Here is a 23,386-nt window from a genome sequence, read left to right on the forward strand (position 1 = left end):
CTCTCTCTCTCTCTCCATTCATTTGTCTACGGACACCAAGGTATAGCCGACGTCTTAGCATTAAGCTCAAGATACTGATTTTATCTCCTCTGTAAATATGCCCAAAAGTGAATTGTCGAACCATATATTCGTTATATTTTTAATCTTCTTTTTTTGAATGTCCATCCTGTTTTCCACAACTGTGCTACCTTACATTCCTACCAACAGTGGGGGCAAGAAGCCAGCACCACCAACCAAGAGTGAAATGTAAATGAAAGTCACAGAGAGATAAGCCTCTCCCTATTAGGATGGCAACCATTGAAGATAAGATAAAGAGTGTAGGCAAGGGTGTGGAGAAAAAGAACCCTTGCACTGTGGGGCTTGTTTTGGACAGGTGCCAGCTGCAGTGAGATAGTCCCCATAGTCCCTTCTCACTGTAATTGACCATCTCTGGCAAGCTTTATCCCTCCAGACTTAGACCACTTTCTGTTGGAGGCATAGCTACTCATCATTTTAGCCTGGTGAGCATTGGGCTATCTCATAGCTGTATGCTTACTCAGTGACGAGTTTCTGTGATCTACTAAGGTGTGTCCTCTATTTTTGTTTATCTAACTTTCTTTGTCAGTCTTTATGCTAGTGAGGACAAGACCTTGCAAGGAAGGTATTCATGAGCGTGTTCCTTAACATGTTGGTTTTCTGTTGTCCTCCCTGTACGTCCCTGATTTATTAGGGACTCACCAGCCCTGTGCTGAATCTGTGTTCTGTCCAAAAACAGCATGTGCCACACAACAATGTTTGAGCCAATCACGGACCAAGGTTGGTGGTCCTGGTTTCTATAAGCAAGCAGACTGAGCAAGCCATGTGGAGCAAGCCAGTAAGCAGCACCCTCCATAGCTTCTGCATTAGCTCCTGTCTCCAGGTTCCTGCCCTGTTTAAGCTCCTGCCTTGACTTCTTCTGGGATGAACAGTGATGTGGCAGTGTACGCCAAATAAACCCTTTCCTCCCCAACTTGCTTTTTTTGCTCACGGTGTTTTTCCCAGCAATAAAAACCCTAACAAGACAGAGGTCCCAGAAAATTATGACAGAACTGAAAAATCCCTACCACCTAGAGATAGCACAGCCACGTCAGTGGAGGCAATGCATGACTCCTGTGATGAGATTGTGTGAATGAAGCTACTGCCCTGGCCGTGGCGTGTAAATGGTACAGTCCACACAATTATATAGCATTGCAGAGCTTGACTGAGAACAAACAGCCGAGCTGCCAGCTTACTATACTGTGTTTCAATGAGGTTAGTGAGTGTTCATTTAAAAAGTGTGGTGAGCCAGCCAGGTATGGTGGCACACAAAGAGTGGTGAGACAGATCAAGGATGGTGACCCAGTGATGGTGGCACATATTTGTAATCTTAGCTATTTGGGAGGTAGACAGATCAGGAAGTCAAGATCAGTCATTGTCAGCTATATGGTGACTTTAACATCAGCCTGGAATACATGAGACTCTGTCTCAAAATAAAAGTTGGCTATATACTGTATACTGTGACACAGACAGCAACCTCTTTTTCAACAGAGCTGAGGGCAGGGCTAGGAGCAGAGGGACTGTGATTCCACAGTGTAACCAAAAGAGACAATAGTACCCCTCTGGGAAGTGACTTTAGGGAGATTTCTACTGGCCTTGGTTACAGGAGGAGAACCTTGGGGACTCTGGAAACCAGACAAACAGCAGGGAGTGGTGGGGTCTGAGAAAACTATCCATTCATGTCTGAATTCACATTGTTAGGGTTTCCCAGTGGAAGAGTGCCTTGGCAAGTTGGGGCCAAGGAATGCCACAAAAGTAAATCATGCAACAGATCTAACAGGAGAGATTTATGGGGGTAGAAGGGTAATACAGACATTGCCTCTGAGGGAGGATGGAGGAGAGAAAGAACAGGCTGAGAAGGCCCGGGCTTTATAAAGGGGTATAGCGCATGCGCACTGGGAGAATACATGATTCCTAGAAATGGCTGGCACTGGCTCACTGAAGACTGGCTGGGCAATCCTGGGTTTACCAACACACGCTCCCCACATACGTTCTGCTCTTCACAGCTGGGCATAAAGAGATAGTAGTGATAGTGGCATTGCTTCTGGTGCCCTGGCTGTTGAGTAGGAGAGACAGAAGAGTCAACTTTGCTGAGATGTAGAAGTGCGTGCATGGAATGGAGGCTGATCGGGGAGGTGTGGAATTGGCAGAAAGAGGAATGGATAACTGACTAGAGCCTCATACACATAACAAGTTAGAGGTATAGTTGGAGCAGAACCCAAAAACAATTTGGCAGCTTGGAGTTATAATTCACACAAAGAAAGACTTAAAAGAGATTAATTTAAAACCCTACACATGCATGCAAACAAAAACAGCTGTACAACTCAGCCTGAGAGGTACAGTTTTGCAATGTGGTGGAAAGTGTTGCCAGCTCGGGTGAATCAGCACAAGAAGGGGTTGTCAACAGGACAGGACAGATGGGGGAGGGGTGCTCCTACCTTGCCTGGGCTAGCTGGACCTCACCTAGAGGGCTAGGCTCTGGCGCTTAAGATTCTGTAGGATCAGGATCATACTCAAGATGTCAGGGGGGCTGCCAAAGCAAAGGTAATAAAAGGAACCCCTTGGGATATAAAACTTACGAAGAGAAAACCATGCTCACATTTGTAGCCTCACACACAAGGGTTCAGGCTGTGCCTCCCTAGGACCTTCCACCAAGGCTTCTAGGTACCTCATTAGCATGGAGAACTCTGTTTTCAGCTACTAGTGACCCGATGTGGGGAGTGTGGCATGTGTTCCAGGCCAGGAATCTGTCAGGGAGCAGGGTGGCACCTATGTCTCAGGTGTGTACCCAAGTGCTGGGGTCTGAGAACAGCTCTACCCTACCAAGTTTCCTGGCATGGTTCACTGGCCCACACCGAGTGACATTTATAAGAACTCTATGGTGGGAATGAGGATACCCCACCACAGGAGAATGGCTGCCACCGTGGATGACAGTTTAGAGGGAAATATAATTGTCTCAAAGGAGGTTTCTCTTGATGGTTTCTGAAATTATTTCTAGTTAATGCCTCGGAGATGAATTAGCAATAGCAACTCTGGAAATGATGGTGGCCAAGTCTCACACTTGTGTTCAAGGACAAGCTGTGCCAAGCTCTGAGTCTCTGCACTGTCTGCTGTCCTGTTGGTCAACAAGTGCTTACTGGACTCAGACGACGTTACCTGATGTCGCCCTTTTATTTAAAGAGTATATAATAAGGTTGCTAACCTAAATTTGCAAATAAATATATATATATAATCATCTCTCATTTTATAAGGTAATTTTTATATTGATTATTTAATTTATTCCTTGAAACACCATTGTAGAAAGCTATTTTTCACTATCAAATTAATGAATAATATTGTTGACATTTTAAAATCACTTACTTGGACCTGCAATATGGCTCAGAGGGTAAATGGCTTGCCATGACCTGAGTTCAATCCCTAGGACCCACATACTCCTGCAAGTTGGCCTCTGACTTCCACTTGAATTCTGTGGTAATCCCACGTACTTACTCCCACATATAAATAAATAATTTAATTTTTTAAGGATTTAATTAATTTGTTTGCTTTCTCTGGGAGCTCCTAGCTTCTGTTGCTCATCACTAAATATCCTTAAAGGGATCTTTTTTTTTTTAATTTTTCCCACTCTTCTCATTCACATAAGAGAATGAAATTAGAAATAATAATGCAGGTCAGAAAGGGAAGTGCATCAAAGATGCTCCCGCAAACAAGGCACAGAGGAACACACAAAACATGAAGTCTTACTCGTAAAGCCTTAAAGACACATGAATTGAATGAAGTCTTTTTTATAGAAAACATAAATAGAATTAATTCTAGAGCTTTAGAGTTGTTCTCTGCATCAAATGTTTGTTTAATTCTAGACAAGAAATCTGCTTGCCCTGATACAGCAGCAGCAGCAGCAGCAAAAGTAACTCAGAGGCAAAAGCAGGCTGAAGGTGAGTTAGAGGGAGCTCTGGGAGTATCAGATGTAAGACTCCTGAAAGAGAAACACACACACGCATGCGCACGTGCACGCGCACACGAATGCACACACACACACACACACACACACACACACACACACACACGGGTGGGGGGGATGGGGGGGAGAGAGAGTGCGCTTGCAAAGGGCCCGTTTCAGCACCATGGACAGAATACCAGGGCTCCCTCAGCGGGGGGCCATCTCTCCAGCCCCGCAGCCTAATGGAAACCCAAAGCTGTTAAATCCTCTGGGACCCTGGACCACTAGAGAGCAGACACTGAGAAACAAGCTATGGTGTGATTATTATCTTTGTAGAAAGACATACCCACCCCTGCCTTGAGCAGTTTGGTCTTGACAATGTTTTAAGCAGTGAGGAGGCAGGCCAGCCTCTGAGACTGAGGACAACAGGGATTCAACAACAGTGGATTGGAGGTAGTTTCCTTCATCCCCAGAGCTCACTATTCAGGACAGCCACGGTCTAACCAAACTGTCAAAATGTCAGCTAAGGTCATGCTTAGCAATCTCAGGACACAGTGAAATAGGAACTGAAGGCAGCTCACACACTCCACCACCAAGCTGAGTATTGCACATGGGCTATGCCCCCACAGAACACGAGCTCCTTCTAGTTTTCACAAAAACTATTGACCATAGCCAAGACATATCCCTGTAGAGTGTGTCTGTCTTTACACTTATCCAGATCATGGGAAGACTAGAGGAGAAAGCCAGAGAGATAGCCCAGGAGGTAAAGACAGGTGTGCCAAGCCTGGCAGTTAAGTTTGAACCCACATGGTAGGAGGGAACTGACACCCACAGATTGTAAGCTAGATTGTGCGTACTCCCCTAACACATAAATGCAATTATCTTCTTTAGAATTCAAGAACTTGAACAATCAAGAAGACCTGGGAGCACCCACTTGATGATCTGGGAGCACCCACTTGATGCTATGCATCGCCATGTAAATGTGACTTATCTCATACTGAGGTTGGCAGAATTCAACCCTGGACCCCCCCCCCCCAGTCACTCAACCTTGGGTAAGTCGTTTAAGGCTCGTGCCTTTGATTCTACCTACAAGATGAAGCTAACAATGACATCCACATCACAGTCTTGCTGTTAAAGCTCACTTATTTTAAGGCGTGTCCCAATGCACACCAAGCACTCAGAACGCATTTTTGCTTGTCTAATTGTGATATAACCTTACAAACTACAACAGGAAAATCATCTCAAGAGCATCAAACAAATAGCATACCTTCTTGTTGGCACAGTCCTTATTCTCCAAAGTTTGCATGTAGAGGTTATTTAGGGTTTTGTGATTAAAACAGGAATGTGTGTGTGTGTGTGTGTGTGTGTGTGTGTGTGTGTGTGTGTGTGTAGATAGGTAGCTGGGTAGGTAAGGAGAAGCAGGAATCCCAAATAGAAGACTCGGGGATTCAGACACACGTGCAAAGGGGAATCTAGCAGACTCAGCTGTGCATTAAAAACCATGCCTAATTCTATTTAACCATCAGTGACTATAGAAAGCTGGCCAAAACTGTTAGAAGAAATCTCTCAAGTTCCAGGTTGTCTGTGTGCATCCCTTACAGAGGTGACCAGCTAAGATGCTGAGACTTGCAAAGTGGCAATAAATGAAGTGTGTGGGTATCCAAGTGAAAGCTGTTTGGCCTTAACTGTGAGCATCCACTCAGTAAAGCATCCACAGACAGTTGGAACAGCGGGGGGTGGGGAGGGGGGGAGAACAGAACCCTGGGCTCCAACCTAATATCGGGGAGATGGAAGGGGTGAACAGAGCCACCTGGAGGCGGAGAAGACAGGTTCTCTGTCCATTCATTATATTAGTGACCTGGGGACTCCAGCTAGGTCCTCAGAGGGTCCACCAAGGAAAAGAAAATACCTAGGATGAGTAGGGGATGTAAGTGGGCTGGGAGGACTGACCGGGTCTGGATAAGCATAGCGATCCTGGCTCACCCCTGGTTGGCTTCCCTGAATGTCTCAGACAAGTGTTCTCTGCTTAATCAGATTATTTGTAAATTCCTACTTCCACGGTTTTCTAACAAGTACTTTTCTCTGAATAGTGAGTGACCTGTTATCCCTGGTCCTTTACCTGTGTGCACTTTTCAAGGATTCCAGAGTCTCCACTCTCTCCAGACCACAGGTCCTACCAGAATAGAGAAAACCACACATCGAATCCCAGTCAGGCAACCAGCCATTTTTGTTGGCTCCCTCATGTCTCAGGCTAGGTTCCTAGGACACACTCTTTGAGATGCAGATATGTACGAACTATGCTCTTAAGATCAACATAGAGGGAGTAATGAGTGAAATAGGGTTGGAATGAAAGAGTTGGGCTGTCATGTGAGTAGGTTTATCACAGCAAAAGGTCCCGGCTAATACCATGAAGAATGAGCCCATGGTCCTGCCAATAGGGAAATGTTTTAAATAAGAGAGAGGGGGATGGAGATAAAATTGTTATATAAAAATGTCTTTGGGCAAATATCTTCTAAGCTAAACAGTAAATTCTATAAAGACAGAAACTATCCTCTCCTTTGGTCCTAGCACAGTGCCAAGGATATGATAGGACTCTAGCTGTTGACCATGTGAATGGACAATAGCAAAGATAAGATAGACCTCGTAGCAATCATGGTAGAAGGCAGTCCATATTATAAGCTACTACTCTGAGGAATATATATGTACATGTCCATACTTCTACGTATTATGTATGTGTGCATGTATGTTGCTGTGTGCCTTTTCCTGGAGGCATGTGAACAAATATCTACCTGTCTCTGATAGGATACTGACAATACTGCAAAGAAATAATGCTACTCTACACTAGTTTGGAGAATTGGTGAGTTTCCTGGGACTACTTATATCAGCATGGTGACTCAGAGGCACCTGCATCACCAAGAAGCCCACCCAGGATGGGTGGCAACTTCCAATTCTATATCTCTGAATCTCCCTGCACAACTTGTAGACAGTTCTAACTCTCCAAAAATGGCTTGTTGGTTTTATAAACTTAGGGATCTCTCTGGCATCAGCATCATTCTTAGCGTCCTTTGCCTAAGTTTCATGAGCTACCTGCATCTTATGAACCTCTCCCTTTCCTGAGGAAAGGAACGTTTCACTTCAGTGGCCCTAACTACACAACACATGGGTATAAATGCAGAAGAATGTCACCATGCTAAAGTAGTAAAAAAAAGACGTTTGCTTTTTACTTGGTGGAATCTTGGGCATTTTGTTGTGTGCATGTTTTTCACAGTGTAGAAGACTTTGAGAGGGAATGGAGAAGGCTGGAAACTGGAAAATAAAGAGGCCAGTTACCACTAAGGGCTGAAGACAATTGATGGGGTTCCCTAGGGCACCTGGGAAGGCTCCTCTCACCCTCTGCCCATGCCACACAAGTATAGAAAGACTCACACACCCTCACTGCCATCACCAATGAAAAGCTGCCCTGGGGGGAGTAGGGGGGAGGAGTGGATCTGAGAGGTTCTACAAGACCAAAGAATCTCAGTGTGGGCTGTCAGCCTCCCCAGACTTAGAACAAACCACCATCCCAGCCCCTGATCAGGACGGATTGTCAGTCTCCCTAGACTTAGAATGATCTTACCCTCGCAGTGCCTAGCTCAGCCTCAGACACAAAACCATCACTCTGGAAGCCCTTGTGGTATAGCTCCATGGGCATGTTGTCTCAGCTGTGTCTCCTGGGGTTTGGTCTGGAGTTTGCCCTTCCTGGACTGTTTTTCTTTTCTGGTCTTATCCAGGCTTCCCCTACTAACACACACACACACACACACACACACACACACACACACACACATTTTCCAGCATCTTCCAACCTTTCAGTACCTCCCTCCACCGTCTCTCCTTACAACATTTTACAAGGGAATCTGTTTTCAAGTCTGTCCTACTGGGAGCGTGGCCCTACCCCATCTTCTTTTAGGTTGGGAAAGGGGATCTTGTTCTATGAATTTGTCTCTATTTATTCCTTTAATTGGATACCAACCCTCCCGTGGGTTCCCCAACTCCTATGCAGGACCCTGTGGGACACTCCAAAGTGAGCACACTGCTCAGTGAATAGAATGAAGTGTTCTGTCACATAACTACACCCCCAGCCCACAGTAGGCTCTTTGCCTTGTTTAACCTTGCGACTCAGAACCTGCTCAGGGTAAAGAGGATGTTGTGTGTCGGCTGCTTGAGGCCCCAGGAGTTCCGTTCACAGACAGAATTTACTCTGTCTACTCTAGTGGGGATGAAACAAGACTCCCTTGTGTGCAAGCCAGTAGCATGAATTCCTGCTCAGAGGCTAGAGGGGCAGTGGGATGTGCTTCCTGAAGGTGGGGAGAGTCCCCACTTTAACAAGATGAGTGCTCTGTACACCTATCCCAAGAGCCCAAGTAGATGAGCAGAGTTGAAACCATATCAACTCAGTGTCCTTTATACCTACTTTTATACCTACTTCTAGTTTTCTAGAGGACCTAATTTTACTCTACTCTTGAATCTTATGATCCATGAGTCCTTGAATAAAAGGCAAACACCAGTCTATGAAGCACACTGCAAATTTATTGAGAAAAGAGAATATAACTTTTCATAAGCAAAAGACCCAGAGCTCAGGAGGTTTTAAGGGGATAGATGAGCCAGCTGTCAGGAGAGTCCCATGAGAACCAACAGTTTGGAAACAGTTTCACCTGTGAGTGACAGATGGACAGAATGGACTAGGCTAGACTAGAAAGCTTGGGAAGGCCTAGCCTCTGGTACTGCTGACCACATTTCAGATTCACCACAGGCTCTTCTCTAGGAGCGCCATCATCCCAGACTAGTAGTTGGACTACCCTGACCTAAGAGAAGACTTAAAGATATAGGAGCAAAGAAGTTCGGCCCCTTCTCCAAGGAACTTGAGTTAAAGCAGGGTTGAACTGTGCACCTGTTGATGCCAAGAAGTTGGGAGCAGATGCCATTGCAGGCTGAGGCAGGGAAAGCAGGAGGGTGTGGATGCTTTGCCCCTGAAGATCACTTGGAGCGTTGCTGGCTTGAACTGGTGGTCTGAGAGAACTGAACACTGCTGCTGCCTCCTCTGCCAGACTTGTAGCTGCTGCCTACTGAGGTCTGGCTGCCACCAGAGTTAAAGCCCATTCTCTGCTGGCTCACGGAGATGCTGCCTCCACTGCCAAGTCTGCTCCCACTGCTGCCTCTGCTGCTGCTGCCTCTGCTGCTGCTGCTGCTGCTGCCGCCGCTTCTGCCACTGCTATCCCCTCCGTAGTTACTGCCACCGGTCCCTCTGAAGCTTCCGCTGCTGCTTGTGCTGGTAACATTGCTGACCACTGCTACAGGGGAACAGAAAGTTCAGGAGAAAGACTTGGGGAGGCTGACTGTCTCAGTCATGCCCTGCTCTGCTGCATATCTTCCGACATACTCTGAGGTGTTAGCTTGAAATTAACAAGCGAACTTGGCTCTTTAGTGCCCTAGCCAAGAACAGGAACTGGTGTTCGTAAAATTTCTGTTTCTCCAACCTAGGGCACACCCCACAATAAGAAGGTTTAGAGAGCTGGATCGCAGTTTACATGAAGGGCACAGCACGGGGCTATAGCTGGGAAGTGGCTGATATCACAGGGATGCCTTGAGTGAACTGGGCAAGATACATGTGCCCGTGCACACACATGTAAAAAGAATGTCAGTCTCCAAATTATTCCCCTGAAATGGGATCTCCCACCAAACCTGAAGCTGATCATTTTAGCAAGGATGGTTCCCAGGACCCAGCCCCTCAATCACAATACTCAGGTCCAGGCATAATGCCACACCCAACTTTTAAGTCCTTGGTGGAGAATTCAAACTCAGACCCTCATGCTTACACTGTGCCCACTGAGCAGTCTCCAGCCCCCGGGGGAAGGTTCTTGAATGTGCTACTTACAAATGCTCACAGCATTCTGAAACTCTCCAGACAACCTGGAAAGACAGAGAGAGAGTTATTTCTCCAGTGCGTCAACAGACAAAGAACTGAGGGCTCATAACCTTGGGCACCACCTCCTCCCATCTGCCCTCCTAGGGGTCAAGCCCCAGAGAAGGGAAAGGTTAGTCCAGGGTTGTTCCCATCAATATGTTCCCCAGAGAAGGGGGCCGATGATTGCAATTACTACTCTCCGCACCTCTGACCACCACACTCTATGTCTGCCTCTTCCCACCCTTCACCTTGAAGACCTGTTCCAGGCAAACTGCCACCCTCTGCTGGATTAGCCTCCCTCACCTCTGGCCAGAGATGATCTCTATCTTGTATGCCCTTCCCCTCCCCCTCTTCCCAGCCCTCCCTTTATTTACTCAATTTTCCTCTTCCAGGAAGCCTTCCCCAGTGAGGCTTGGGGTGACATGGGGCTTAGGGCAGCAGCAGTAGTAGTGATTGTGGAGAAAATATGAGATGCTAACCCACGGTGTGTGCTGTATTTGAAATTTCCCGACTCACAATGACCATCTCCCTGGGCCTTATGCTCGTTCATGGAGCAGGTGTAGCTGAGCAGACATGGAATGTCCATGTGCCCCCAGCCACAGTGCTCGCTGTGCTGACCACTCCCTTATCATCACATGACTCTCAATTGACTCATCTCCACTGTTCCCCTACAGAGACTCAACAAAGATCCTTCTCCTCCCACGATAGGTCTCTCCTTCCTCGATCACACTGTGATCTGACTGGGGGCAAAGGCTCTGAATGAGGGTGCATGAGTCAGGGGTCAGTAGTATGACCCTTCTCTCTTGACACCGCCCTCACATGTGGAGTCCCATCGTTAAGCCTTTACCTGACACTTTACGCTGTGTCATTTTTCAGGGGTATGTAAGCATCATGCCCTTCCCCATACACACTCAGCTCTAGCAATCGGGTTTGACAAACTGTTCATACCAAATTTCCAATATGGTGGCCACTAGCCACATGAAGCTATGCAAAGTAGATTCAATGTGTAAAACTCTGGTCCCCAGTTATACTACATCCATTTCAAACACTGGAAGGAGCCAGGCATTGATGCATAGCCAGGAATCCAGGCACAGGGGGGCTGAGGTGAAAGGTTCAGAAGTTCAAAATTATCTGGGGCTACAGAGTGAGACTCCCATCCCAAAAAAGCAATAGGGGATGGGAAAGAGAAGGAATGACAGTTAGAGGGAGGGAGGGGAGGAGGGAAGAGAGGTAATGGCTATTGGATCAGACAGCCTGGTGTGCACTATTTTCACACTGGAAAGTTCCAGGTGACAGTCCTGACCTATAACTTTTGTTACAGCATCAAAGTGCTCTTCCTACCACATTTATGAATAGAAGTTTGTGATTCAATACTGTGCCTGTGATAAATTAGATAATTAGACATGGTAAGTGATGAAAACCAGTGGACTTAATCGCTTCCTCTGCTGCTGTCTCTCCAACCTGTCCTCTCCTGTTATTATTTATTCCTTTGTTTGATATTACAGGTCACACTAAAACTACACTTGGAGAATGCTGACCCCCAAGGGCCTCACCTGCACTCCTCGCCCTCCAGTAGCTTCCTGTAGGTGGCGATCTCCACATCCAGGGCCAGCTTGACATTCATGAGCTCCTGGTACTCCTTCAGCAGCCGGGCCATGTCCTCCTTGGCCTTCTGCAGAGCAACCTGCAAGTCTTGGAATTTGGTATCTGCATCCTTGAGGGCCCGCTCACCACGCTGTTCAGCCTCTGCAATGGATGTCTGCATGTTGGTGTTCTGGGCCAGAGAGTAAAAGATGAAGTTAGTATAGGTCTACTACACAAACACCGGATGATTCACAGGAAGGGATCTCTTCACCCATCACTCCTCCTTCCATCTCCTGGAGGCTCAAGTTCACAAGTCAGGTTGATGTTGCAATTTGGCTAATTCATCCTGAGTCCATTAAAGACCAATTTATGACTCATCAAGAAAAGAAACACATCTGCTTTCCTAAGCTGGCACAGTAACAGTGGTCTCGTTAGCCTTTGATCTCTTTTTCAAGACAGTTTAAAAGAAAAACTCCCTTCCCTGACCATCTCATTCCAGTGATACAAAGAAGCCACTGGGGTTATATCTTATTCCAGTGATACAAAGAAGCCACTGGGCTTATGTAAGGGGGGGGGGAACCTCCCTATACCGTACAGCTGAGTGCTTAAGGTCAACCCTGCAGTTGTCAGATTAGCTGTGCAGAGTGTGCAGCCCTCTCTCCTAGGTACTGACATTCCAAGCAGCCCAGCCTGCAGAAAAACAACTGAAGCAGAGGCTCCTGGACTGTGACTCTACCATAGAATGGAGAAAACATTGTTCAGAGGAGCTCAGCTGCTGCCTCCTCTCTCCCAGGCCCCAAGCCTTCACTCCAAGGAGACTAGCCACACCTGCTTCTTGACATTCTCAATCTCCGCTCGCAGTCTCTGGATCATCCTGTTGAGATCCATGATCTCGCTCTTGGTGCTCCTCAGGTCATCACCATGCCTGCCAGCTGTGGTCTGTAACTCCCCAAGCTGACAAGGGAGAGACAGAGGATCAGCACAGCCTTGTAAAGTGTGGGCAATCAGAGTTTAAGCAGCTTAAAGATAAATGCAAGGGTCCTACCTTGGTCTGGTACAGGGCCTCAGCCTCAGCCTTACTCTTCTGGGCAATGTCCTCATACTGGGCCTTGACCTCAGCGATGATGCTGTCCAGGTCCAGGCAGCGGTTGTTGTCCATGGACAGGACCACAGATGTGTCACTGACATGACTCTGTATCTGGGACAGCTCCTACGGGGAACATGATCCCAAATGATGCCAGGGCTTCTCCAGTAGCAGAGATGCCTGAGAACAGAGCTAAATAATGGGGCATTAGAAAATTAAGCTTTTATTTCAGGTCATGCTTACAGCCTACAGTGTACCAGCAAAGGGGCTAAAAGAAAAGGGCAAACTGCAAAGATGAGCAGTGTATCTGCCTGTAAACACCAGCTCATGAGCCCAAGTGTGGTTTCTCCATGGAGCACAGGGCAGAGGCTATCATTTAGTAGGTGACTGTGATCAGGAACTGTGGAGCTTAGGGAGAAGAGGAACCCAGACACTGCAGGTGGGAGGAGCAAAGGGAACATTCCCTGAGTGGGGCAGAGCTGAGTGGGAGCCCAGTGGCTGGTTTTGTGGGTGGGTTGTCTGTTCCCTAACATTGTGCTTGTGAAGTTACTGGTGGGCAGTCTCTAGCAGCAAACTAAAGAGTCACCATGTCGTAGAGAGTCCTCAGAAAGTTGATTTCATCTGTCAGACTGTCCACTTTAGCCTGCAGCTCCACTTTGTTCATGAAAGCTCCATCTACATCCTGAAAGAAAGAAAAACCAGAGAATGGCCCCTGTTCCCTCCTACCCAAGCCTCTCTCTGAGCTCTCTCTCTCTCTCTCTCTCTCTCTCTCTCTCTCTCTCTCTCTCTCTCGCTTGTTCCTCTCCTGGCCCTTTCAAATGTAACTTCTCACTTTACCTTTTAAAGAGAACAGAAACAAAGTAGGGTATAGTGTAGACTAAAAAAAATTTTTGATTAATGCTATGTATAAATATTCATTAGTTCCCATTACTAACTAGCTTGCTAGCTGCAATAGGGTTTAAAGATGAACCTCTTCCTTCAAACATTTCCTAAGAATGTATGGAAAGAAGTAAGCAGTACTCAGCTTCCTCTGTGGGAGACAAAGGGATTCTGGGTCTACCCAACGGCTCACTCACCTTCTTCAGCCCTACAAATTCATTCTCTGCAGCAGTACGCCTGTTGATCTCCTCTTCATACCTGGACAGACAGAGCCACAGGTTAAGACAGTGATTTCAGAAATAGAGAAATGGCTCAGCAGCTAAACATACTGGCTATTCTTCCTGGGGTCCTGGGGTCAATTCCCAGCACCCATGAGTCAGCTCAAAACTAGCTATAACCATAGACTCACAAGATCCAATGCCCTCTTCCAGTACACAGATGTCAGTGCAGACAAAATACCCATATATAAAATACAAAGGTGGAAAAGATGAGGGCCACATACATACATACATACATACATACATACATACAGGAAAAGCTCAGGTGTACTGCCATGGTTTCACTTACACAAGCTGGAAAGCAAGCTCTAGTCTAGCTCTTGAATTCCCACAGCCCTGCCTGGAGCCTGTCACCAAGCAGGTGACACCCTCTTGTACAGTGGTGGAAGAAAGAACTCCCAGGAGCAGGTTACCCCTCTATGTGGGTCCTGACTCCTGGGGATGTCTAGAGCTCCCTTCAACCTCAGGAGTCTCTGTTCACTTCTCACAGATCTCAGGTGTGAACTCAAACTTGGAACCATAAGGAGGAGGCAGAGTGAAGCTGTGGAATCAAGAGACCAGGCACGCTAAGTGAATTTGCACAATACAGCCCTGGACCAGGGCCAAGAAGCATTCAGACCCAGCCCTGACCCAAACCCACTGCTTAAAAATAGCAGCAACTGGAACACGGGGGTGTGCCCCTTTTGATAACCTTCCTAGGTGATTTTTATAGAGTTCTCAGGAAATCCTCTTGCTCATGTGAGCTGATGTAGGAGGGGAACCTGCCAGTAAATATTGGCCCCATAAGCATGAGTCCCCACTTGCCCAGCTTCTACCTAGCCAGACTTCACTCAATAAACCTATTGGAAAACGCTAACTAAAGACCTGTTTGAAAATTCAAAGGAGGAAAGCCACCCTCATGGGGACCCTTACTTCTTTTTGAAGTCTTCTACCAGGTCTTGCATGCTCTTCAGCTCTCCCTCCAGGCTCCCCTTCGCCCCCAGAAGTGAATCTAACTGCTTGCGCAGGCAGCTGATGTAGGATTCAAAGAAAGGTTCCAGGTTCTGGGGTCCTGAGCCAGAGCGTATGGTCTGCTGCTGCAGCAGCTCCCACTTGGTCTCCAGGACCTTGTTCTGCTGCTCCAGGAAGCGCACCTGCATGAAGAGAGGAAGGTAAGGCTTTCCACCTGGCTTGTGGCAAAGGGCAGAAAGAGGGGAGCAGGCCCAGTTCTTCGATCCATGGCGGCCTCTGCGCTTCAGACTTTGGAGAAGATGTGGATTAGGAAAGGGAAAGCTGAGGGTTAGGTGTATCGACTCTGAATGAACACAGACCCGGCAGTTCCTCTACTGTATGTGTGTTGGGGGCTTCATAGCAGCTGGTGTGTGCTGCCTGTTTGATGGTCCAGTGTTTGAGAGATCTTGGGGGTCCAGATTAATTGAGACTGCTGGTCCTCCTACAGAGTCGCCCTTCCTCTCAGCTTCTTTCAAGCTTCCCTAATTCATTAACAGGGGTCAGCTGCTTCTGTCTATTGGTTGGGTGCAAATATCTGCCTCTGACTCTTTCAGCTGCTTGTTGGGTCTTCTAGAGTAAGAGACTGGAGTCCCCAGAGAGTTTTGAGGTCAGGTGGGGTGGGAGTGGGAACATCCACATGGAGACAGCGGTTGGAGAGAAGGTATGGGATGTGGAACAGTCAGAGGATGGACGGGAAGGGGGGGCAGATAAAATATGGAGTGAATAAATAAATAAATAAATAAATAAAATTTGAAAAAACAGAGCCGGGCGTGGTGGTGCACGCCTTTAATCCCAGCACTCGGGAGGCAGATTTCTGAGTTCAAAGCCAGCCTGGGCTACAAAGTGAGTTCCAGGATAGCCAGGGCTATACAGAGAAACCCTGTCTCGAAAGAAAAAGAAAAAGAAAAAGAAAGAGAAAAGGAAAAAGAAAAAACAGAGCAATAAAGTGATTCACAACGACCAAAAAAAAGAAGAAAGAAAAGGGAGAACTGGCATGTGTGGAGTACTTTGTATACCTTCTGTTTTCATATGTTCTGTGTCCCTTAACCATTACAACCACCTGAACAGCATGAAGTCACCAAAGGTTAGGTGCATACAGAGTGGCAAAATGAACAGCCAAACCCAGGACTACCCATGTCTGTCAGGATCCTTCAAAATAAAGCCAGAGTGGGTCAGTGTGACTAAAATAACTTCTAACTGGTCTTTACATACAAGCTTCTTTCGCCTCCATGAAGGTAGTAAAAAATAGCCAGTGAATCCTAAGAGATTTATCTTGCAACTGACCAAGGTTCACTCCAAATCCTGGGCTCATCTCTGCGTTAGACCCAGCATGCCTTGCTCTGCCCCATCATGCACAGTTTGACTTACCACTGGCAGAAGCATAATATCCCTGGCTAGGTAAGGTGCAGTTGAAGATACAGAGAAGCCATCCCAAGATGTGTGCAAGGTTACTTAGTTGCTAGCTGAAAGTGTTGAGTAGTACTTGTCAAAGAGAAAGTGAGCTGTTTCTGGGTTTGCGACTAAATTCTTCAGAACTAAAGCAGACTTAAGCCCCTCATCTGAGCACTACAGGGAAATTAAGACCAGAACCCTTCTCTCCTTCCACAGCTAGAATAACAGGGCAGAAAGAACAAGAAAGGTGTTCTCAGTATCCTGGAAACAGAATATCACAGGACCAGACATCCCCCTGGCAACTTCATAAACCAAGCCCTAGGAGTCCAAACACCCACAATGCCTCTAGGCCTTGCCCTTACCTTGTCGATGAAGGAAGCAAACTTGTTGTTGAGGGTCTTGATCTGTTCACGCTCCTGGGCCTTCACTTGCCCAATCTGGGGGTCAATCTCTACATTGAGGGGCTGCAGGAGGCTCTGGTTGATGGTCACTTCCTGGATTCCACCAGGGCAGCTACCAGGGCCAAAGCTACCAGGCCTACCAAAGCCACCAGCTCCCCCAAATCCAGAAGGGCCCCCAAAGCCAGCTCCCATTCCTCTACTACCACCAAGGCTACCTCCATAGCCACTTCCAAAGCCACTGCCACAGCTGCTACGCCCTCCACTGAAGCCACCAGCCCGGGAGCCACCAGCCGCCACGCTGATAGAAATACTCTTACTGCCACCCAGGCTGTAGAGGCTGTGACTGCCAAGGCTACCTGCTCCGCTCCGGAACCCACAAGCCCCTCCACTGGCTGCCCCAGAGCGAGCCACACAGCTGCTCCTGCTGCTGCCAGATACCACAGCTGAGTGGCCAGAGAAGCCCTGGCTCCCACAACTGAAGGATTTCTTGCAGGCTTGTCTGCTCATAGTGAGGAGTGTGGCAGTGAGCTAGCAGTAACTTAGCAGAGCAAAGGGCTGAGGAGAGGATGGCGATTGCAGGGGAAGCTGGCCTTTATATCCCAGGCTGCCTGACTTGGCAGAAGGAGACGTAGGCAATTACCTGAGAGTCATCTCGGGTTTGGTTTGCCTCACAGGCAACAAGTTACTTCTTGGTTCTTAGCACACCTCAAAGATAATCCTCTGGGCCAAAATGGCTTTGCTTTCTTAGCTTAATCACCCAAACTTGCCTCAGTTGACAAAAGGCTGAGCTCTCTCCTCCCTCCCAACGTGTGATTTCCTCAAGAATTTTTGAGAGTTAAGCAGAACCCATTACAGCAAGATGAGCTGGCTCTAGACCCTAAGGGATTAGGGGCCCTTGATCTCCATGACAAGGGCCATTAGAACTGGTCAACCTCTTCCAGGGAACTGAATCCCAGGCCTAAATTCATTGAACAATTTGTTATGAGCCAGGTCCTGTGGCACTCCCATAGTGCCCAAGCTGTTTCTCTCATTGCCAGACACTGCCTTCTCGTGGCATAATGCCTGTGCCCTGTGTTTCAGAGAGCACTTAGAGAGGAACTGACCATGAAAAAATGAATGCATTGACATGGGATCCAGTCTGCTACCTCTGTAGTCAAAGGCTTCCATCTAAGCAGACCCAGAGTTTAAAGTGAGATGTGTTAGTTGTGAGAAACTAAATGAAGCCAAAGTGTCTAGTTCCTGAGGAATGGAAGATCATGATTCAAAGCCAAGAAGTGTGAGGCTGGGGAGAGGGAAGGTCTCAGAGTAGATCTGCCCCCACCATCCTAATGGCAGGTGGTTCCTAGATCCAGAAGCATGACAGGACACAATACAGAGTTCCTCTGGGTAGTAGAGTCAGTTCAAGGACTTCACTCCTCCTGAGATAAGAATTATGGGTACACTGTAGTGACAATTTTGACACTTTGGCTTCTTTAAGAAACACAGAAATATTATAAGAATGTGTTTTCATCTTAATCCCAGGTATAGAATATGGGGCTGCTTCAGATTGTCCACAACAGGCGATTTTGATTTGCCTCATGCTCTAACAGGCCATCAGCAGATAGTTTCTACAACGGTGTGATGTTGGAAATTCTGGAGAGTTCTCTGAGGATATATAAATGCTAGGGCACCAAGAGGTAGTTTGTTGGTTGCTGTGGGTGGGTTGGTGGCTAGTTGCTGTTGATTGCTGTTGGTCACAGTTAAGTTGTTGTGCACAAAGAAACAACAACAAGAAGTTAGATATCCTGAGAGCAAAGATCAAACTTGCCCCACGGAACATGATGCCCCTGATCAGTAGGCAGTATTCTAAGGATAACATTGTCCCCCTATTCCCTATCCCTTCTGTCCTTTTTTTTCTCTCCTATCTAGTGTTGGGGGTTGAAAGCATAGGAGAAGGGTGAAGAAAAGTGTTAAAATGTGGACAAAAGAAGAACTCACAAAGTAGCAAAAGACTTGCTACAGTACACTTTAGTTGCAACAAAGTATTGGGCTCTCCTTTCCACGCTGCTGTCTGGTCTAGCCAGTATCCCCTTCTGTTCCTATGCCATTATCCCTCTAGGCTCTGCAATTCTCTGTGGAAAGGCTTGGCTGCAGCCATTCTGGCTCTCCAGATCCTAGCACACCAGAGTAACACACCACAACTGACTCACAACTTGAGGTCTAGGACTACATATAACTAGACCTATTCCCACACCTGTCTCTGATGAAAGTATGCAGAAGAGTTTGAGTGGCTGTTCCTTTAGCAAGCACCCCCTGGGAATCCTTTGTATCCAGTTCATTTAGGAAGCCTTTATCTGGGCTTAAATGTCTTGAACCTTTTCTACTTGCAGGCTGTTCTGTACTAGAGACATTTTTACATGGCCCAAAGTATAAAGGTAGATACACAAATCAACCCTTTACTGATAAATCTTGAAGAAATTTAGTTTTAAAACAATTGTTTAGTGTATGTATAATTTTACCATGTGTTAAAGAGAGAAGAAAATTTGCATACTAATGAGAGAGAGAGAGAGAGAGAGAGAGAGAGAGAGAGAGAGAGAGAGATCTTGGCTAAACATTTGATACAGAGAGAGCATCTTCAACATTTTTCAGAATTAAGTGGTATTTTGATTTTTATAATCATCAATCCTGAGACCACCTCTTCACCTAAATACTGAATACAAAGTGGCAGGTGTATATTTAGAACCATTTCAGAAACTGTTGGCAATTCTACCCTCATCTCAAACCAAAAGTCAATGAACATACTTAATGAAGCTCATTTCAGCAACTCAAACATGAGTTCTCAAAATCGAACATTTTGGCATTACACAACCTAACAATAAACTCAATGGAGGTGAGAAAATATTTAAAGTATTTGTTTTCCATAATGCGACAGTTATGTTTCTATAAATGCAGAAAACCTTGTGTGTAAGGCGAAACATTGAAAACTGTGACATACAGGAGCCTTGAGTCGGAACCAAAGGGCTTCGGGCTGCATCCTTTGGTGTTGTGTGGCAAGACAGTATGCATGATGCAACATACTCATGATGTGTTCAGAAGTGAGGCCACAGTGAAGGCCACCATGCAGCACAGGGGACACTGCAAAAAACAACCCAGACTCATTTAGGGTTTGGTTTTTAGCTACTTTTTTTTTGTCAGTGTGCTTTCAGAAACCTTTTATTGCCAAATTTTTCATGACCCCCATATTCAGCTACTGACCCCATGTGGGGTGACAATCTCCAGCTTAAAATCTAAATTCAGATCTAGTTCCATCTGGGCCAAGGTTAGGGAGATAGAAGAGCCTTGGTGGCAGAACAGGCACATAGAAGAATGGCTCTCCTAACTTCCAGGAGCTCCTCTGTCTCCCCACACACAGGCCAGCTCACCTTCACACCCAGCCACCACACATGTGGGACAGCCAGGCTTTCCAGGTGTTAGCCCCACACAAGACTTACAAGGCAGGACACAGCAGGAGAGTCAGACTCTGGATTCACCATAAAAGAGCTGTCTGGACTGCCTGCAAGATGGTTTGATAACAAGCAGAAGACTGATCGGAAGACAGAAGGGTAGAAGTCAAGGACCCTGCCAACAGTCCTCACTCCTGTGCTCCGAAGCTCGCATGTGATCATCTGCCTGGTTGGGTTCCAGCTTTGCTTCTTGTTGGCTCCTTAATCTAAGGAAATTTACTTAGTGTCCAGTTCTGTCTACTATAAAATGAGGCTAATAATGGCAGCTACTTCACAGGGCCGTTGTGAGCATTAAACAAGTTGAATATAAACTGTTTGATGTGGAGACTAGCACGGTGTGGCTCAGCATCTAAAGGAGCTTGCTGCCAAGCTTAATGATCCGAGTTCAAGCCCTGGGCAAACCAGCTTCCACAAGTGGTCTTCTGGCATCCCCACCTGCCTGCACGTACACAAACCTTAGATGGATAAATGTCATCATCTTTAAATGTTTTGTGTAGAGCTGGACACATGATAAACAGTGTAGGATCAGCTACTGTTAGAATTCTCCAGGGACGTGGAAGGGATTTGTTATGTTCTGCCCTGACTGTTAAGATAACTTTGTGCTCTAACTAAGTTATCTCATCAAAGAGTGAGAACAGGAAAGAAAACCAAGACTGATCAGAAAGATAGCTGGAATACAGAAGACCTACCCCAGATGCGGATGGCCTAGGTAACCCTGGACCACAATTCAACACAGGAAGTCTGTTCTGATCTGTCAAACATCTGCCTTCCTCACTGATGTGTAGTGAGTCCCACAGTATGTAACAAAATTAAAATTCCTTTGGTCATGATAAAATGCCTCCCAAGCAGTCTGACAGAAACAGAAAGCCCGTCTGATATCATGGAATTTGGAAGAGCAGAGTTCAAATCTTGTCTCTGCCCCTACCCATGTAATGACCCTGGACAGGGTACTAGATATTTCTTTCCTTATTTATAAAAGAAACACTTACCACAATTGTGAGGGTTTTTTTTTCTGTAGTTTATACTGCATAATTTCCAATAACACATATTCAGGTTTAGGGATGGGACCTGGGAACAGAACCTAGGGTACTGACGATACATCTCAGACGACTGAACCACTGAGGGGTCAGTGAGAATCTTAAGACAGTGTCTCATCAGATTACCCAAGGTGACTGTGTGTACGCATGATGTATTTGTACACTGTCTAAAATCTACCCTTGTGTTACTCCGCTGGTGACTTCTCGGCCCCCGTATCTTGTTTCAATCTGGACATGGCATTGTAATGCTTACGCCAAGAATCTCCTATCTCAGGAGATTCTTACCATTTATTCTCTGCGTTGTCGATAAATGCTGGTCACCCAATGGCTTGGCAGAATAGAGGATAACTAGGGCCAGATGTCTGCCAACTAGAGGAAGGAGAGAGGGAGAAGAGAAAGAGAGAGGGAGATTCCGATCAGCAAGGAAGATGAAGGATTGGGAGACACAGGAAGGGGTCCATATAGAGATCATTGACACACACCTGAAGCCCTGAGAGCCAGACCAATAATAATATCCAAACATCATGGGATGAGGGGTGCTCTCGGACACAAATTCAAAATACATTTATAAATACTCTGGCCATGTATCTAGGCTCTTCTCTGACTAGAATCATAACTTATGATAACCCATTTATTTTAACCTACATTCTGCCATGTAGCTGGTTACTTGTGCTCAGTACCATGCCTCCATCTCCTCATATTTTCCCAGTGAATCTTCCTGCACTGCACCTGGCTCTATCCCAGAATCCTTTCTGCCTCCCAGTGTCCCACCTTCTCCTTCCTGCCTAAGCCATAGGCCATAGGCTTTTTAATTGACAGGGGATGCGTCCATTCAATGCACAAGATATTCTCCCTACAACTGTGAACTCACTCTATATCCCAGGTAGCCTTTGAAGTTGCTATCCTCCTGCCTAAGGTTTTACTTCATACTGAAAATAGAACATCCAATGCCCTCCACCTCCCGGGAACCCAGCACAGAAGGAACAGGTGTCGGCCCCATTAAGTGTGACCATTGCAGCCACCAGGATGCATGCCAAAGGAGTGATGGAGGAAGACAAAGGGCAGATCACAGGAGCCTGTGATAAACTGGGATCTCCCGATACGTGCTTCTCAGGCCTGCCAGTGCATCATCGCCTTGCCCGACAAGCTAAGATTGTTTTTCCAATAGCTCAGTGAAATTGCCAAGACTATCCTGACCAACATGCTTGACACTGGTTTCCTTATTTGCTGTGGGATCTGGTGGGGGTGTGTCTAGATGCCTGCACTACCGCTGGCAGCCTGAGTTCTAATCCCTCACATGCCAAAATCTTCTGTAAGAAGATTATGATGGAGCTGAGCACACTGGAGTCTTACTCTCCACCCATAAAACAGGGGCAAATTATTCCCAGGTAGTTATTGGTTTTAACCAAATTGCTTTCTGGTATTCCCCTGCCATGCGGAGGCTTAAGAGGTGTCAGAATAATTGAGGGCGGAGGAGTAAGAAGGTAGTTATTACCTCTAGGTCAAGATGAACAGGCAGACCTCTCCACCCAGGGCCTGCTGAAAACGGGGGGGGGGGGGGGAACAGTGTTATCTTTACATGTTAGAGCCATGGTTCCATTTCAGAAGAGGAGGAGATGAAAAAGAGTGGGGGTCAGGAAGGGGAGGGAGGGGTGGAACTGTTTCTCTGAGAATAATACCTCTGAATTAAAAATTAACATTTTTCCCTCCTTGATACTTTGTTGAAATAAAAATGTATCAATTCTGAAATTATTTAACCAACCACTAGTACAAACATGTGCTAACACCGAGCAAGCGAGCTCACCTGAGCTTTGTGGCTAGAGCTTTAAGAAGCAACACAGGCCCAACCACAATAAATCTCTGCTTACTAAGCCTCAGGTGGTAGCACTTATAATTTCTATTAGTGAGGGCTTCATACTTGAACTCACCCAGAATCTTTGCCTGATTCTTGGATTGCTCCCAGGGCTTATCTAGGACAGACCTGAATCCCTAAGATGGACTTTGTTAAGAGGTTCTATAGTCAAGCAAATTTGAGGAATGAAAATTTGGTAGCTCCTTGAAATTATAATAATACCCATGAACCCATTCACCTATTAAGCCACCCTCAGAGCTTCATTGAGAAACAAACCTTTGCCCTTTATTTAATCAGAGCTCCTCAATCCACCTTAGCATGGTATTCAGTACACTAGGGAAACACCAGTCTGTCACCCATCCGAGATGGTTAAGTTTGGCAGACCTGCGCCAGGCAAGGGGGTAAAGACAGTGACACCATGTCCCAGGAGAGAACAGGAAGGAAGCTCACAGCCACCAAGGGTTGAAAGACA

The 23,386-nt window shown here is 46.5% G+C and overlaps 1 protein-coding gene across 1 annotated transcript; it reads right to left on the reverse strand.

Annotated features, from left to right (window-relative positions):
• Window positions 1–8,541: 8,541 nt before the first annotated feature.
• On the reverse strand, window positions 8,542–17,111 carry Krt76 (keratin 76). Its single transcript, NM_001033177.2, has 9 exons — window positions 16,505–17,111; window positions 14,673–14,893; window positions 13,680–13,740; window positions 13,190–13,285; window positions 12,565–12,729; window positions 12,348–12,473; window positions 11,489–11,709; window positions 9,906–9,940; window positions 8,542–9,321 (listed from the first exon to the last, which is right to left on the reverse strand). The coding sequence occupies exons 1-9, from the start codon at window positions 17,048–17,050 to the stop codon at window positions 9,008–9,010; spliced, it is 1,785 nt and encodes a 594-aa protein (NP_001028349.1). The 5' UTR covers window positions 17,051–17,111; the 3' UTR covers window positions 8,542–9,007.
• Window positions 17,112–23,386: the final 6,275 nt, after the last annotated feature.

Source organism: Mus musculus, chromosome 15 (genome assembly GCF_000001635.26).
Source record: "Mus musculus strain C57BL/6J chromosome 15, GRCm38.p6 C57BL/6J".
NCBI lineage: Eukaryota > Metazoa > Chordata > Mammalia > Rodentia > Muridae > Mus > Mus musculus.